A 16,769-nucleotide genomic window follows, 5' to 3' on the forward strand; every position below is an offset into this window, starting at 1 on the left:
CCTCACAGCACTTGTGTATCTTTGTACATATTTATTTTTCTATTTATTTTATTAGTGGTGTGTATATATCTATAATTCTATTTATTTATATTAATGCTATTGATGCCTGTCTACTTATTCTGTTTTGTTGTCTGACTCCCCCCTGCTAGACTGTGAGCCCGTTGTTTGGTAGGGATCGTCTGTTGCCGAATTGTAGTTTCCTAGAGCTTAGTATAGTGCTCTGCACACAGTAAGCCCTCAATAAATACGACTGAATGAATGACATTGAACAAGTCACTTAAACTTCTCTGGGCCTCAGTTCCCTCATCTGTAAAGGGAAGATGCAATACCGGTTCTCCCTCCTACTTTGACCGTGAGCTCCATTTGGAGCAGGGACTGTGTCCAATCTGATCACCCTGTAACTACCCCAGCGGTTGGTACAGTGCTTGGCACACAGTAAGCGCTTAATAAATATCACAATTATTGAGAGAGGTGAGGCCCAGGGAGAGGGATACTAAGGGGACAGAACAGGAGGAGGCGGTGTTGGGTTGGGAAGGGAGAGGAGGAAAGAGGTTGTCTCTCTGCCAAGTCCGCCGTCCTTCCTCCTCATCCTCTCCTGACCCTCAGGTCGCCCCTCTGACCCTGAGGTTCTGCCCCTAAGTCTTCTCCACCTCCAGACAACTGCCCTTCCTGCCCTTCAGCAGTGCCTAGTCAACCTCGCGCTCCTCACCCACGACTTTGGCTCCCTGACCCCCGGGGGGGAAGATCCCCCCTCCGCGCCTCCCTCCCCGCCATGCCCCGTCCTCTCTGCTCACCCATTCCCGGACAGTCCTGGGGAGTCGGGTCCGGTGGTGGGTGGGGGCTCCCGACCCTCCAGTGGCTTGCCGGTGTCCTCCAGCCGAAGGCCCCGGAGGGTCGGGCGGTGGACGGGTTGGGGGGGCCCTGGGCCTAGTGCCGCCCCCCCGTAATCCTCCCCTGTAAGCTGATTAGAGACCAGAGGCCAACCCGGTAGTGAAGATTAGATGTGAGGGTTATGGGCCGGGAGAGGAGATGCAGGCAAGTTCGAAGGTGGGGGCCCAGAAGGGCTCCACGAGGAGGTTGGGGAGAGGGGCCAGAAGAGTAGGGGTTTGGGGTGGGCTCAGAGAGGGAGTCAAGAGAGTTGTCGGGATACCCCCAGCTGACCCCAGCTCAGCTTTCCACAGGAGACCACGGGCCAGCATCCGGCTGGGCTCTCCCTTCTCGTCTCATACACTCTGAACCTCGGTTACAAATCAACGCCTTTATTTAAAAAATACATAAAAACTCGGTGGCTGCAGCCTAACCACCGAGGATAAGACTGAGGAGGGGGAGAACTCCGCTCTGGACGTCCTTGCATAGTGGCGGGGGGAAGTGGGGGGAGGGTGGGGTCACCTCCAGATCCCCCCTCTGTTCCTGGTGCTGCCTGGGACGGGAGGACCGGCCTTCTTCCTGCCTGGGGGCTTCTCGACCTTGTGGGTGGGGCGCCGGGGGACAGGCTGGGGAGGAACCAGACCGGAAATCAGGCCCAGGTGTGTTTGGAGGGACCGGGGGGACCGGTCACCCAGTGCCCAGAGCTTGGGAATTGGGGCAGAAGGGGATACAGCTGGGGGAGGGAGAGAGTGGGGGGCCGAAGGGGAGAGGAATCTGGGGCGCCAACCCAGAGTTAATGGCCAAGGAGAAGAGTCCGAGGGCCGGTTGGGTTGGGGGAGGCCGGTGGGCCCGGAGAAAGGTCGAGCCCAGGGCGGCTGTGGCTGGGACTAAGAAGGCCTAGAGGGGGATAAACCAGTAGGGGCCGGGGGAGCCATCAAAGAGAATCGGGGGGAACCGGGGGCGATGCGGCCAATGGGGAGGCAGAGCTGCAGGGAGGCACGGGCAGGGAGGAACTGCTCTCACCTCTCTCCTGGGGGCCTCGCCCAGCCGGAAGTCCGTACTTCTGCGGGGGCCCGCGGTCCCCTGGCCCTCGGTCCTGAAACCCAGACACCCCAGGGCTGACGAAACGACCCAAGTCCTCCGGACCCCAGCGGGAGCCGCCCAGGGGGCAGCCCTGGAGCGGGTGCTGGCAGGGGCTCATGAGGGGGACGGACTTGGCGGGGGTGAGAGGGGACTGAAGGCCGGTAAGACGCCACGGGGAGCACTTAGTTCTGGGAGCAGATTCTTCCGGCAAGCCCAGGACTGACCCGGCTCCCAAGGCCAGGTGCTTCCCAGGGGCCGAAGAGGAAGAGACCATTTCAGCTCTCCAGATGCCCGCCCGGGGACACGCCCAGGACCTGGAGCAAGGACCAGACCGGGATCCAGGCGGGATTGTTCTGGAAGAGTGAGGCGGGCTAGGAGCAAGGGGGCACTCTGGAAGGCGGCCAAAAGAGTTGCCAAGCTCAGGCGGGGTATTCATGGGGAGGAGATCTCAGGAGGAAAAGAGTCCTGGCTCCCGGGAAGAGCTACCAATGTGACGGGAGGGAAGGAGAGGAAGAATAGGGGAGGAAGGGCGGAGGGCTCCGGAGATGAGGGTGACCCTTACCCGCCACGCTCCAGGCCCCGCAGGTATGCCAGCAACTCCTCCGTCAGCCCGGCCTGACCCCGGGCCTGGCACAGCCTCAGCAGCCGCGATGCCTCCGAAAGTTGTTGGGAGTTCAGCGGGTCGCCCTCCCTGCCTGGGGGAGCAGCCAGCCTTCACCCTGGGGTCCCCGGGAACTCTCCCGGGCCCTTCCTCCCCACTTGCCACACTACTGACCCTGCCGACTCCTCTCCCTCCTCTCTCCCCTCTCTCTCCCCCGTCCCTGTGTCCCCCTCTGCTCTGTCTCACCTCTCCCCCCAGCTAACTCACCCTTCTCGGGGGATCCCGGCGGGTCCCCGGTTCGGCCACCCCTGCCGCCTCGGCCTTGGGTGGGGCTGCGTGGGGCTTCGGGGCCCCGGAACAGGCTGGTGGTCTTGGCCAAAGGGACCTTGGTCTTGTGGACAGGGGGTGGGGGGCGGGGAACGGGGCGGGCATCCTCCCACTGTAGAGATCCTGGGGGGCCTAGAAGGAGGAGATGGAGCAGCTGCTCAGGGTAGAAGGGGCCAGGAAAGGGGGTGAAGCCAAAAGGTCTTCAACTCCAACCTGCCCCCATCCCCCCACCCTCACTGCAGGGCCCACACCCCAGGCCAAGGCAAGTCTCCCCCGGCCATCTGAAGGTCTCACCGGGCTGAGGTAGCAGCTGTGCCACAGGGGGGGTGTCCTGTTCTGGGGGTGCCAGTTTCCCCGGAAAAGGGTCCAGGAGCTGTAGAACAGACAGCGAGGCCCCACAGGGAGCTTTAAGAGGAGTGGCCAGTGGGCAGGGGAGAGTCCTAAGACCATCCATTTTCATCACCCCAGGTGCCTTGCCTGGGGCTCTGCTCAGGGCAGGAACAGGACAACAGTGAGGAGGGGATATGGGTCCCAAGGGGAGCAAGGGTTGGGCAGGAGAACCGCACGCACGGGGGCCTGGGAAGGAGCCACGAGGGGAGCTCCTTGCACAGGAGGCCAGGAGAGAGAGAGCGGGATGGAGGGTGGGGATGGAGGGAGGGAAAGGAGAGCAGGGAGTAGGATGGGATGGAGGCGGGGAGGAGGCCGGGGACCTACCAAGTTCAGATACTGCTTCAGCTCATCCAGGGAGGCAGGGGACAGGCTGGATGGCTCCACAGCTCCACCTTGCTCCTCGGGGAAGGGCCGCTCCGCCTGCTGGGCCGCTGGGATGCTCCCGGCTTCAAAGGGGGGCGGGGAAGGGGAAGGGGGCAGTCACTCCCCGACCGCGGCTCCCTCCCACTCGCCCGTCACCTCGGGGAGGACGGCCAGGCCCAGGAGAGATGGGCAGAGGTGTAGGACGCGCAGTGGGTAGCGTGAGAGGTCGGAAGGAGGAGCTGGGGTCTTAGAGCGGAACGCGGGGGAGGCCGTAAGCTGGGTCGAGAGGCATCTCAGGGGGTCTGGGGTCGGATCAGGCCGGGCAGGGTCGGTGGGAGGGGACTTACCTGGGGGCGGGGTGACGTCTGGCTGGGGTTCCAAGGGCTGGAAGTTCTGCTGGCTGAGAAAGCTGGGGCCCAGCAAGGAGCTGAGGTCTGGGGAGGGGCACCGGCCGAGGGTGAGTGACCCGGCCTCCTCTGGGCCTCTGGTCTGCTGCAGCACCGGCTTCAGGGCCGTGGCCGGCGGTGGGGCGCTCCAGGGCCGGCCTTCCTCCTCCTCCTCCTCTTCCGTCCCCAGGGCTGCCGAACCGGGGGAATTGGAGAGAGGGGCCTGTGGGGACGGGGGGACCGGAGAAACATCCATCAGCCGAGCATTGTGGCCTAGTGGAAAGAGTATGGGTGTGGGAGTCAGGGGATCTGGAGTCTCATCCCAGCTCTGCCAGTTAACTGCCAGGTGACCTTCACATCTCCGGGCCTCGGGGATTCATTTTTTGAATGGGGATTCGATATCCAGTCTTCCGCCTACTCACACTGGGAGTCCCATGTAGGGACAGGGACTGTTTCTGATCTGATTAACTTGTAGTATCTACAAGTATCAACTTGTACCTATTGGGAAGCAGCGTGGCCTAGGGGATAAGGCACGGGCCTGGGAGTCAGAAGGACCTGGGTTCTATTCCCGGCTCTGCCACGTATCTGCTGGGTCACCTTGGGCAAGTCACTTCACTTCTCTGGGCCTCTGTTCCCTCATCTGTAAAATGGGGATTAAGATTGTGAACCCAAGGGAGACAGGGACCGTGTCCAACCTAATCACCTTGTATCTCCACCAGCGCTTCGAATAGTGCTTGACACATAGTAAGTGTTTAACAGATACCACAATTATTATTATTACCCAGTGCTTAGAGTGCTGCTGGACACTTAACAGATTCTATAATAATAATGATGGTGATAACAATAATAATCAGAGTCTAGAGGAGAGGGAGGGGAAAAGGAAGAGGGAGGGAGAGGATTCTTGGTTCTCAGAGTTGGGGGTGGAGGGAGGGGGCCTCAGGGATGGCGGGATCTGGGCAGATGGGATGACCCTTTGGCGGGGAGAGGGGCTGACCGGTGGGACCCCGGGCGGGGCAGAGCCACTGAGCAGCCGGTGAGCCTCTTCCCAGTGCGTCCGCAGCATGGCCTGCAGCCGCCCCACCGTCTCCTCCCGCTGCGCCTCCAGCCGCTGGTGCCCGCTCCGCAGCTCCCGCACCCGCGCCTGCTCCCGGGCCAGCCTGCCGACACACGGGCAAGGAGCCCCAGGGGCCTGTGGGGAAGGAGCCCGGGGCCGGGGGGGCTCACCGTGGGGAACGCAGAGAGGGCAGTCGGATTCATCACTCCACCCCCCCAACCAAGCCGATCTAGGGGTAACTGGCCCCCTGAGTGGTACCGTCTGGACCCCGCCAGGGCCCACCCGACCCAGTCTTGCCGGGGCTCGGCCTGGCAGGGGGCAGGGGATGGAAGGGGGCGAGGACCTGGGGGATGGAAGCCAGTCCCCACGGCCTCGTCCCCTTGCCCCTCGTCCGTCTCTCCGTCCCGGAAGCCGATACCTGAGTTCGTAGTCCTGGGCCACGTGCTGCCGCTGCGCCTCCTGTTCTGCAAGCTCCGCCTTGAACTGGGCCAGCTGGGCGGCCATCTCCTCCTGGTGCTGCCCGGTCAGCTCCTGCACATGTTTCCTGCGGGAGAGTGGGGAGCGAGGGGCCGGGGGGAGGGGAGAGATCCGGGGCCGAGGGCGACAATGGGAGCGAGACTCACTCCAAGCACTTCTCCTAGCCCGTCTTGATTACCGTGTCAGCCTCCACTCCCTGCCTCCTGCCTTCCCCGACTCCAGTCCATACTTCACTCTGCTGCCCAGCCAGATCATTTTTCTACAGAAATGTTCAGTCTGAGTTTCCTCACTCCTCAAGAACCTACAGGGGTTGCCCATCCACCTCCGCATCAAACGAAAACTCCTCACCATCCGCTTTAAGGCCTTCAATCCCCTTGCCCCTCCCGCCCCACCTCTCTGCTCTCCTACTACCGACTTGTCGAATCCCCCAGATTCTATTTATTGCCATTGTTCTTGTCTGTCCATCTACCCCCGATTAGACTGTAAGCCCGTCAAACGGCAGGGACTGTCTCTATCTGTTGCCGACTTGTTCATCCCAAGCGCTTAGTACAGTGCTCTGCACATAGTAAGCGCTCAATAAATACTATTGAATGAATGAATACTACAACCCTGCCTGGGGGATGGTGGCAAGGCACAAAAGGAAAAGATGGGAAGAGCAGGAGGAACCCGTAGCCAGACTCGGTCGCAGACGGAGACGCGACCCGGAAAGCCGAGAACGGGGCGAGGGGCGGGGGGCGGGGGAGGGGGAGGGGGAGGGATGTGGGGCCCGGGTACCTGTGTTGCTCCCGCAGGGACGTCACCTGGCGCAGGCTTCCCTCGTGCACCTGGGCCAGGCGCTCCGTCATCTGCTGCTCCAGCTGCACTGCCAGTTTGGACTCCATCTGTACTCGCTGGGCCTCACAGCGGGCCTGCTCAGGAGGTTGGGAGGACCCCGGCTCAGCCTCCACTCTAACTTCACAGCGGCCTCCCCTCTGCCCCATACTGGCCTCCAGCTCCACCCCAGAGAGGCTTCCACCTCTGCCCCCTGAGAGGGCTCCACCTCTGCCTCAGAGCGGCCTTCACCTCAAAGCACCTTCCACCTCCACCCCAGACTGGCCTCCCCCTGCGCCTCCCTGCAGGCCCCAGGTGTCAGGCTGGGAGCCCCGACCTGAATCAAGTTGTTCTCCAGCTGCAGTGCGTCCCTCTCCCTGCGGGCCGTGTCCAGCTCCCCCTCCAGCCTCCGCACCTCCGCCTGAGCCGAGCTCAGCTGCTGCCGGGCCTCCAGGGCCGCCTGAGCCTCCCGCTGCCCGTTGGCCTGACAGGGAACACCGGTACCTCACTTCCTCGAGCCCTCCCCTAGCCCTGTGCCCAATTCCCACCTCACCCCAATCTCCTCATCCCTCCTCCTTTTTCCTGCCCGGTCGGGGTCCCCCGACCGGCCCCGTCCTCCCCCCGGCCCCATCCCTTCTGTGCCGGCCACCCCTCACCACGTTCCCCTCCCCCGTCCCCACCCGCTCGGCCCGGGTCCCCCCGCCTCACCCGCTCCCGCTCCAGCTGGGCCCGGGCCTCTTCGCGTAAGGCCTGGCACTGGTCCTGCTGCTGCCGTTCGCGCTGGGCCTGGGCCTGGGCCTGCTCCTCCAGGGCCGCCCGGAGGTTCTCCAGCTGCCGCCGCTCGTCCAGCCGCCCAGCCAGCGCCTCGTCCCGTTCTGCCTGGAGGCTCCGGCTCCTCTGCTGCTCCCGCTCCAGGCTCCGCGTCAACGCCATCCGGGCCTCCTCCTGCGGGGTACCCAAGCCCCACCCGGAAGCGGGTCTGAGTCTTCGGGCGCCAGGGCCATGCTTCTCCCCGCTGCCCGTCCGAGGGGGGCCGCCCTCCCTTCCCGCCTGCCATGGGGCGACAAGTCCCGGCACGCAACAGCGCCCTCCTTGAGGCCCACCACAGAGCTCAAGTGTGATCTTCCCCAACAGCCATAAATTTGCCCTCCTCCCCATTCCCGCTGTCCCTTCTGACTCCTCCAACACCCTTGGTCTTGAAGGATAGAAAGGCTGACCCCGAAAAACTCCCTGGGGGCACCCCAGCCTCAGGGTGGGCTGGAGGGGAATGGTGTCCCCACCTCCTGGCTCATCTCCTCATGGACGAAAGTGGCCCCGGGGGTAGGGAGTATCGCGGGGCAGGTTCTCTGACAGCCCCACGGCCCAGCCAGCTGGGAATTGGGATCCTCCAGGGGCCCAGGTGCCAACCCGCTCTCACCAGCACCTCCCGCTCCCGCTGCTGCTGGCTTGCCCCCTTCTGCTCCAGACTCAGTGCCTCCATGGCCTGGGACAGGCTCTGCTCCAGGCGGGCTACCGTCTGTGGGGACACAGCAGACCGCGATCGGAGGGCCCAGCGGGCTGTGGGCCAAGGTCGAGGCCCAGATGGTGGAACGCAGCGAGGCTCGGGACCGCCGCCCACCCACCCCCGGGTCCCAGCTGCCGTGGACTTAGGGAGCCAGAGAGGCAGTGCTGCTGCACACCTATAACCATGCCACTTGTGCATAGTGGCATCGCCGGGCACCTCTTGGGCACAGCGGGCACCCCCAAGGGCAGCTTCATCCACCCCACCACAATGGCAGATACAGGGACGGTGAGCTTAGGCTCCTGGCCCAGAAGTGAGGCCGTGTGAGGGGCCGGTCAACTCGGGCTGGGTTTGGGCTGTGCCATGCTTGAGGCCTGCGCTACCGGCACACAACACCTCCACCTGTGGGGTGCGCGTATGTGTGTATGTGGACCACTGCCCGACTCCGACGTCCTCCACGGGGCACTGACCTCCTGCTGCTGACCGCGGGTCAGCTCCGCAGCCTGGCGCTCCTCCTGCAGTCCCCGCAGGACTTCCGCCCGCTCGGCTTCATGCCGGTTCCAGCCCTCCACCACCCGGGCCAGGGTCTGGGAGGGCACACAGAGGGGCATCTCCACCACCGCCCCCTCCCTGCTAGCACTGTTAGCCCAGAGCAGCTGCCCCAATGGGGGGTACGTGGCTTTGGGGGGCTACTGCCAAGAGACTACAGCTCCCAGGAAGCAATGGGACCCTGCCAAGAGACAGTGGAGCAGTGTGGCCTAATGGAGAAAGCACAAGTCTGGGAGTCGGAGAACCTGGGTTCCAAACCCAGGTCCGCCACTTCTCTGCTGTGTGACCTCGGGCAAGTCACTTCACTTCTCTGCACCCCAGTTCCCTCATCCGTAAAAGGGGGATTAAGACTGGGAGAGCAATGTGGGACAGGGACTGTGTCCAACCTGATTATCTGGTATCTAGCCCAGTTCTTAGTACGGTGTCTGGCACATACTAAACGCTTAACAAAAGCCATAAGAGAGAGACTACTGCTCCTAACATGCAACATCAGACTCTCCCCGCCGTCAAAGCCTTATCGAAGGCCCATCTCCTCCAAGAGGCCTTCCCAGACTAAGCCCTCCTTTCCTCTTCTCCCACTCCCTTCTGCGTCACCCTGATTTGCTCCCTTTATTCTCCTCCCCCTCCCCGCTCAGCCCCACGGCGCTTATGTCCATATCCAAAATGTACTTATCTCTATTAATGTCTGCCTTCCCATCTAGGCTGTAAACTCACTGTGGCCAGGGAATGTGTCTGCTATATAGTTCTCTCCCAAGCACTTAGGACAGCGCTCTGCCCTCAGGAAGCGCTCAATAAGTATAACTGACTGACTTCCAGGAGATCAAAATCACGATTATAATAATTATGGTACTCATTAAGTGCTTACCATGTGCCAGGCACTGTTCTAAGTGCTGGGGTAGATAAAAGTTAATCAGGTTGAACACAGTCCCTGTCCCACCTGGGCTCACAGTCTCAATCCCCATTTTACAAATGAGGTCACTGAGGCCCAGAGAGGTGAAGTGACTTACCCAAAGTCACCCAGCAGACAAGTGGCAGGGCTGGGATTAGAACCCACGACCTTCTGACTCCCAGGCCCGTGCGCTATCCGCTATGCTTCTCAAAACCTTCCAGCATTGACGTCAGATCCTCCTTTTAGACTGAGGCCACCTCCCCAGCTCCTGCCCTAGTCTCTACATCCCTGTTAGCTTCTGCGACCCCCTGCCCGGCTCTGCCTCGGCCCTAGCGTCCCCCGGCCCCGGCCTCATGCACCTTGTCCAGCTGCTCGATCATGAGATCCTTCTTGCGGTCAGCAGACAGGGCCACGGCCAGCTGCTGCTGCAACTCCAGCACCCGCGTCTGCAGGCTCTGGATGTGCCGCTCGCAGTGCTGAGGAGACAGGGAGACGCAGTCAGGGAGATAGGAAGGGAAGGCGGGACTGTCCTGCCCTCTCCCAAGCACTTAGTACAGTGCTCTGCACAAAGCAAGTGTTCAATAAATGCCACTCATTGATTAGTTGATTAGAACCTTCAAGACTGTAAACTTATTGTGGGCAGGGAACGTGTCAGGTTATTGTTGTACTGTACTCTCCCAAGTGTTTAGTACAACGCTCTGCACATCGGAAGCACTCAGTAATATGACTGACTCAATGAATGAATCTAGACTGGAAGCTCTTGATGGGCAGGGAACTTGTCTACCAACTCTGCCGTACTGGACTCTCCCAAATGTGTAGTACAGTGCTGTGCACAAAATAAGCGCTCAGTAAATACCACTGATTGATTAGGGGAGAACATCTATTCGTTCATTCATTCAACAGTATTTATTGAGCGCTTACTATGTGCAGAGCACTGTACTAAGCGCTTGGAATGTACAAATCGGTAACAGATACAGTCCCTGCCCTTTGACGGGCTTACGGTCTAATCGGGGGAGACGGACAGACAAGAACGATAGCAATAAATAGAATCAAGGGGAGTAAGCTTCTTGTGACCACGGAACCCATCTACCAACTCTGGTTTTGTGCTGTTCCAAGCACTTAGTTAAGTGCGCTGCACAAAATAAGCACTCAAGAAATGCCACTGATTGATTAGGGTGGGCATCTAGACTGGAAGTTCCTTGTGGGCAAGGAACCGGTCTACTAACTCTGCTGTATTGGACTCTCCCCAACGTGTAGCACAGTGCTCTCCGGGCAGTCAGCGCTCAAAAAATACCGCCGATCGATTGATCGAGCAATACACAGTAGATCCGGAGAGGGGCGCTGTGGGCTTCAAAATCTATCGCTGACTGATTAACATCGAAAATCGATCCCGGAAGGGGTGACGGAGTCCCCAGGGGCAATATGGGCCCATCTCCACTGATACGCCAAAGCGTCAGAGACCCCTGCACCGAAAAGGAGATCCCGAGGTTAAGAAGGAATTGAGGAGCCCACCCACAGATGGAAGGTTATAGAAAGAAAGAACGCTGGCCTTCTGCCCCTTCCTCCCCTAGCCCCGACCTTCTCCCAGGGCCCAAGCATCCGGGGAGGGGAAACAGGTAGGGGAAGGGAAACAGTTGGAGGTTGGTGGGGACCAGCTGGGGATGGGGGGAATGACTAGGGGGAGGGAAAGGGCCAGTATTGCTTTTCCTCCTCCTCTTACTATGTCTTGCAGTAAGAAGTGGACAGGTTGGCCCCAAAGGGCTGGGGCATCTGAGGAAGAGAGTTTCACACACCTCACCGCCAGCAGCTCCGGAAGCTTAGGACCCAGTCAGGCCAAACAGGCCCCAAAGACAAAGGGTAGGTCACCTGGGGGGCTATCGAGCAAGGGTCCGGCCGAACCGTTCTTGGCCGAGTCCCGATTCGTGTCTTCCCGAGACCCAAGCGTCCAGTTTCTGAGCTCGCGCTTCTCACCGGGGACCCCAGGGCCCCTCCCTTAGGCTCCCCACCCCCTACTCTCAGGGCCCCCAGACCCACGTGCCCCGCCCCCATGCCGGCAGATAGCTCACCCTGCGGCGCGTGTGCTCCGTGTCCAGTGCGTCCTTGAGGCCCTGGAGCTCGGGCTGGTCCCGGGAGGACCCAGGCCAGAGGCTGCTGCAGCGGGGGAAGAGCCCATCCAGCCCCGCTGCGGAGCTGGGCGGGGACAACTCTTGCAGGGGCCGGGCGCTGGAGGGGAGAAGGGGAGAAGGGGGGTCACGGGGCACCGCCATCCCAAGCCTGGGAGTCCTGGGGGCAACAGGGCCCGAGAGGGAGGTGGGGAAAACCTGGGAGATGGGGGGGGGGGGGCGCAGAAGCAGTGGAGTCAGACGGACCTGGGTTCTAATCCCAGCTACACCACTTGTCTGCTGGGTGACCTTGGGTGAGACACTTCACTTTTCTGGGCCTCAGTGATCTCATCTGCAAAAGGGGGATTGAGACCGTGAGCCCCACGCGGGTCACGGACTGTGTCCGACCTGACTAGCTTGTCTATCTAACCCAGCGCCTACTACGGTACCTCCCGGCACATAGTCTAAGCACTTAACAAATGTCATTACAGTACAAAACAGCCTCCTGGACCTCAAGAGGGCGGAGGTGGGAGCTGAGGGGCGGGAGGTTGGGGGACTGCACGGAGGCAGCGGCAGCAGGCGGGCAGTGGGGAGACTCACTTGAGCAGGGTACCGGTGCTGTCACTGTCGAAGGAGTCCTCCTCCCGCCGCTCGGGGCCACCGGGTGGGGCGAGGGGGTGGCCTGGGGGCCGCGGGGACCCATCGGAGCCGTGGTCAGCTGGGGTCGTGACCCCAAATGCCACAGCCTCCTCCCCACCCACTCTGTCCTCCTTCGGCGGGGGGCACCTGTTCTCAGCCCCCTCTCCCGGGACGGGGAGAGTGGTGGCACCTCCCCGTCCGGCCCTCAGGCTGAGCAGGGTCTCCTCTCGGAGGGAAAGCAGTGTGGCCTAGCGGAAAGAGCCCGGGCCTGGGAGTCAGAGGACCTGGGTTCTAATCTCGGCACCACTTGTCTGCTGGGTGACCTTGGGCAAGTCATTTAACTTCCCTGTGACTCAGTTCCCTCATCCGTAAAACGGGGATGAAGACTGTGAGCCCCCTGTGGGACAGGGACTGTGGCCAACTCGACTGTCTACCCCAGCACTTAGCACAGTGCCTGGCAACATAGGAAGCACTTAACAAATGCTATTATTGTTAATAATAATAATAATCCCAGCACTGCCATTTGGCTGCTGGCTGACGTTGGGCAGGTCACTTCACTTAGAGAAGCAGCGTGGCTCAGTGGAAAGAGCACGGGCTTGGGAGTCAGAGGTCATGGGTTCGAATCCTGGCTCTGCCACTTGTCAGCTATGTGAACGTGGGCAAGTCACTTAACTTCTCTGTGCCTCAGTTACCTCAGCTGTAAAATGGGGATTAAGACTGTGAGCCTCAAGTGGGACAACCTGATTAGCCTGTATCTACCCCAGCGCTTAGAACAGTGCTCTGCACATAGGAAGCGCTTAACAAATACCAACATTATTATTATTATTATTCACTTCCCAGGACCTCTGTTTCCTCATCTCTAAAATAAGGATCTGATCCCTGTTCTCCTTCCCCATTAGTCCGGGAGCCCCGTGGCGGATGGGGACTGTGCCTGGCCTGACGACCTCGCATCTATCCTGTCGTGGCCTGTAGTAAGCACTTAATAACTCCCCCCTCCACCCCTGATAATTGTTGTTATTAGGCCCTGGGGAGGGCCGGGGGGCAGGGGGCACTCACGGTGGGCTGTCTCTCGGGATGCCTGCAGCATGCTCTGGAGGTGGCTGCGGACGCTCTCCATCGCTGAGATGTGCTGGGAGCCCGCCTGGAGAGAGAAGCAACTGGTGCCCTACTGCTAGACTGGAAGCTCCTTGTGGGCAGAGAAGAACGCGTCCACCAGCTCTGTTACGCTGTCCTCTCCCAAGCGCTCAGTGCAGTGTTTTGCACGGTAAGCACTCGATAAATATTGGTGATTGACTGATTGATCCACCCCGGCCCCTGGGGAAAACCGACCCCTTCCCACGACGCGGTTTCTCTCTCCCCATCCAAGACGGGGCACTTTGCCGCCTTGGGGCCCCTCCCCAGGCGGAAGGGAGAACAAGAGGGACAGAACAGGGAGGAGAACTGAAGCAGAGCGGCCTAGTGGGAAGAACCCGGGCCTGGGAGTCAGAGGATGTGGGTTCTAATGCCAAGTCTGTCACAAGTCTGCTGTGTGACCTTGGGCAAGTCACTTTTACTTTTCTGCACTTCAATGACATCTGTAATATGGGGGTGAAGACTGTGAGCCCCATGTGGGACGGGGAACCGATCCAACCTGATTACCTTGTATGTAGCCCAGCGTTTAGAACGGTGCATGGCAAACAGTAAGTGCTTAACAAATCCTGCAATTATTATTATTATTACTATTAGCAATAGATGAGCCGATTGGGCGTGGAGTTCTGAGTCCCCCGCATCCCAGTTCTCAGACGAGGGGAGGCCTTCCAACCAATAGTCACATTAGTGGAGTCTCTCTGTCCCTCTCTCCCCGCCCCTCCACCTACTCCAACTCCCATCTGTAAATACCGGTGCTGCTCATTCTACAGTGTAATGGTTAGCGCTCTGGACTTTAAATCCCGCGATTCGAGTTCAAATCTCAGTAGAACTTATTTGCTTCCGCTCAGATGCCCGGCCCTCCCTCCTCTGGATCCTCCCGCCCTTCACGGCCGCTCCCCTGTTCTCTTCCCTCCCTGTTGAGCATCCAACCCGATCCTGGGCCTCGTCATCCACTGCCCCCCGCCCCCACCTCAGTTGTTCTTTCCCAACCCTCAGCGCCACCCACTCTCCCTGCCCCTCATCCCCACCTTCCTCTGCGCGCTCGTCTCCACCCCCACCGTCAGACTCCGACTCAGCTCCCGGGCCAGGGTCTCCAGCTCCTCCCGGGGCTCGGGGGCACAGGAGGGTGGGGGCGTCGGGGAGCCCAGGGGTCCTTCGAGCTGGGCCCGGGCCTCGGCCTCGGCCTGGCGGCTGCGGTGCAAGGACGTGTAGAGCTGCGAGGTGACCAGGAGGGAGGCCTCACGCCCGGAGAGGGGAGGCCACTTGGCCTCGCTCAGGAGGTCCTCCGTCCGAAGGGGCGAGCCAGGCCGGGAGCTCGGGGGGGCCATGGGAGCCTGTCGGGGGAGAGGGGCAGGGTCAGTACACGAGAACTAGGCTCCTTAAAGCGGCTTAAGGGCGAGAGGGACAACAGGGCCCAGATCTGGTCCCGGTGTGGGAACGACGGCCAGAGTAGGGGAAACAGGATTCCGCTGCTGGACCCAAGAGGTACCTTCATCTTAGCCACGGCCTGGAGAGATACAGAACTCGTGGCTATTCCCAAAAGAATCTCTGGGGTACTGTTCTCTCCTAAGTGCTTAGTACAGTGCCCTGCACACAGTGAGCACTCGAATACCATTGATGATGATGTACTCTACTGAGTGCTTAGGATCGTGCTCTGCATAGTAAGCACTCAGTGAACATCACTGATATTGTACTAGGAGAAGCAGCGTGGCTCAGTGGCAAGAGTCTGGGCTTGGGAGTCAGAAGGTCGTGGGTTCTAATCCTGACTCCGCCACTTGTCTGCTATGTGACCTTGGGCAAGTCACTTCACTTCTCTGGGCCTCAGTTACCTCATCTGGAAAAATGGGGATTAAAAAAATGTGAGCCCCATGGGGGACAATCTGATTACCCTGTATCCATCCCAGCGCTTAGAACAGTGCTCTGCACATAGTAAGCGCTTAACAAATACCATAATTATTATTACTCTCCTAAGAGTTTAGTAGAGTGCTCTGCAGATAGTAAGCACTCAATGAATACCACTGATGATATTGTAATCTACTGAGTGCTCAGTATCACAATGTGCACATAGTAAGCACCCAATACCACTGGTATTATACTTTCCTAAGTGCTTAGCACTGTGCTTTGCACATAGTAAGCACTCAACGAATACCACTGATGATACTGTACGCTCCCAAGTGCTTAGTACAGTGCTCTGCACACAGTAAACACTCAATAAATGCCATTGATGATCATGATGATAGGGATGACGAGGTTGGGGGTGGGGAGGGGATCTGGGGAGACCAATAAGTTCCCGGAACTGAAAAGAGGGGCCCTCTTGGAGTTCAAATAAGTTCGGAGTTTCTGACATCAGAGCACTGACTGGTAGGAGTCATTGGGGAGACCCCAGGGAAGCATCGTGGCTCAGTGGAAAGAACACAGGTCTGGGATAATAATAATAATACTGTTCGTATTTGTTAAGCACTTACTATGTGCAGAGCACTGTTCTAAGCGCTGGGGTAGATCCAAGGTCATCAGGTTGTCCCACGTGAGGCTCCCAGTCTTAATCCCCATTTTACAGATGAGGTCACTGGGGCCCAGAGAAGTTAAGTGACTTGCCCACAGTCACACAGCTGTGTTAAGACCTGGGTTCTAATCCCAGCTCTGCCACTTGCCCGCTGTGTGACCTTGGGCATATCACTTCACTGCTCTGGGCCTCAGTTTCCTCCCGGGCAACGTGGGGATTGAATCCCCGTTCTCCCTCCCCTTTAGATTGGGAGCCCTGGGTGCTTGGCCCATACTACGGCTCAGTGGAAAGAGCCGGGGCTGGGGTGTCAGAGGTCATGGGTTCAAATCCCGGCTCTGCCACTTAGCTGTGTGACTGTGGGCAAGTCACTTCACTTCTCTGGGCCTCAGTGACCTCATTGGAAAATGGGGATGAAGACTGGGAGCCTCATGGGGGGCAACCTGATGACGCTGTATCTGCCCCTGCGCTTTGAACGGTGCTCTGCACATAGTAAGCGCTTAACAAATACCAACATTATTATTATTAACAAATACCACCATCAGTAGCGTTGCCAAGGCCTGTGCCAAGGGGCCTCGGTGATACTGGGCGGAATCCAGAGATGCCTCCTCTGCAGATGCCAACCTCTCCGGCCGTGCTGGGGCCGCGGAAAGGTTGGAGGGAAATCTTACCTGCGGCTTGGGCGGCCCGGCGGGGGGGAGGACGGCGGGGAGCCAGCGCTTGCCCGTCCTGATTCGGTTGCCGTGCCCGGGATCACCTTGGTTGCGATGGGCTCTTTACCCAGCCCCACTTGGGGGCCCCAAACTGGGCCAATATCTAGGGTGGGAGGGCAACCAGCACCTCAGATTCTCCCCTCCGTCCCAACTCTCCTGCCCCTTCCTCCCTGACGCCCCCAGAGTTGCTCCTCAGCAGCTTTCCGTCCCCGAGCCCCGATGTTGGGGCGTAAGAAGGACCGCTCCTCCCTCCTCCTCCTCCTGCCTGCCAAGACCGTTGGAAGGGCGCGCGCCGCCTGGCCGCCTCGCGCGCGCGCGCCTGCCCCCCCCGCGCCGCCTCCCGGCCTCGCGCGCGCCAACGCCCCGCCCCCCCGCCGGGGCCGCGCGCTC

The 16,769-nt window shown here is 60.0% G+C and overlaps 1 protein-coding gene across 3 annotated transcripts in view; it reads right to left on the reverse strand.

The window, feature by feature from the left end:
• Nucleotides 1–16,663, reverse strand: part of LOC100091155 (retinal guanylyl cyclase 1) — a 35,795-nt gene extending 19,132 nt beyond the window's left edge. Inside the window, exons 1-20 of one of the 3 annotated variants that reach the window (XM_029055676.1) lie at nucleotides 16,338–16,663; nucleotides 14,195–14,500; nucleotides 13,095–13,179; nucleotides 12,000–12,081; nucleotides 11,364–11,520; nucleotides 9,657–9,773; nucleotides 8,330–8,446; nucleotides 7,776–7,874; nucleotides 7,067–7,303; nucleotides 6,696–6,842; nucleotides 6,323–6,456; nucleotides 5,490–5,615; nucleotides 5,012–5,174; nucleotides 3,979–4,240; nucleotides 3,593–3,714; nucleotides 3,173–3,251; nucleotides 2,819–3,010; nucleotides 2,513–2,645; nucleotides 1,891–1,963; nucleotides 1,244–1,493 (exon numbers count right to left, since the gene is read on the reverse strand). In XM_029055676.1, coding sequence (XP_028911509.1) covers nucleotides 1,386–1,493; nucleotides 1,891–1,963; nucleotides 2,513–2,645; nucleotides 2,819–3,010; nucleotides 3,173–3,251; nucleotides 3,593–3,714; nucleotides 3,979–4,240; nucleotides 5,012–5,174; nucleotides 5,490–5,615; nucleotides 6,323–6,456; nucleotides 6,696–6,842; nucleotides 7,067–7,303; nucleotides 7,776–7,874; nucleotides 8,330–8,446; nucleotides 9,657–9,773; nucleotides 11,364–11,520; nucleotides 12,000–12,081; nucleotides 13,095–13,179; nucleotides 14,195–14,494 — 2,733 coding nt within the window. In that variant the 5' untranslated portion in view covers nucleotides 14,495–14,500; nucleotides 16,338–16,663 and the 3' untranslated portion in view covers nucleotides 1,244–1,385. Of the gene's footprint in view, nucleotides 1–1,243; nucleotides 1,494–1,890; nucleotides 1,964–2,512; nucleotides 2,646–2,818; nucleotides 3,011–3,172; nucleotides 3,252–3,592; nucleotides 3,715–3,978; nucleotides 4,241–4,979; nucleotides 5,175–5,489; nucleotides 5,616–6,322; nucleotides 6,457–6,695; nucleotides 6,843–7,066; nucleotides 7,304–7,775; nucleotides 7,875–8,329; nucleotides 8,447–9,656; nucleotides 9,774–11,363; nucleotides 11,521–11,999; nucleotides 12,082–13,094; nucleotides 13,180–14,194; nucleotides 14,501–16,337 lie in introns of those variants that run through there. The other 2 variants (XM_029055677.1, XM_039910904.1) reach the window with 2 other exon arrangements.
• Nucleotides 16,664–16,769: the final 106 nt, after the last annotated feature.

Source organism: Ornithorhynchus anatinus, chromosome X5 (genome assembly GCF_004115215.2).
Source record: "Ornithorhynchus anatinus isolate Pmale09 chromosome X5, mOrnAna1.pri.v4, whole genome shotgun sequence".
In the NCBI taxonomy this organism is placed as follows: domain Eukaryota; kingdom Metazoa; phylum Chordata; class Mammalia; order Monotremata; family Ornithorhynchidae; genus Ornithorhynchus; species Ornithorhynchus anatinus.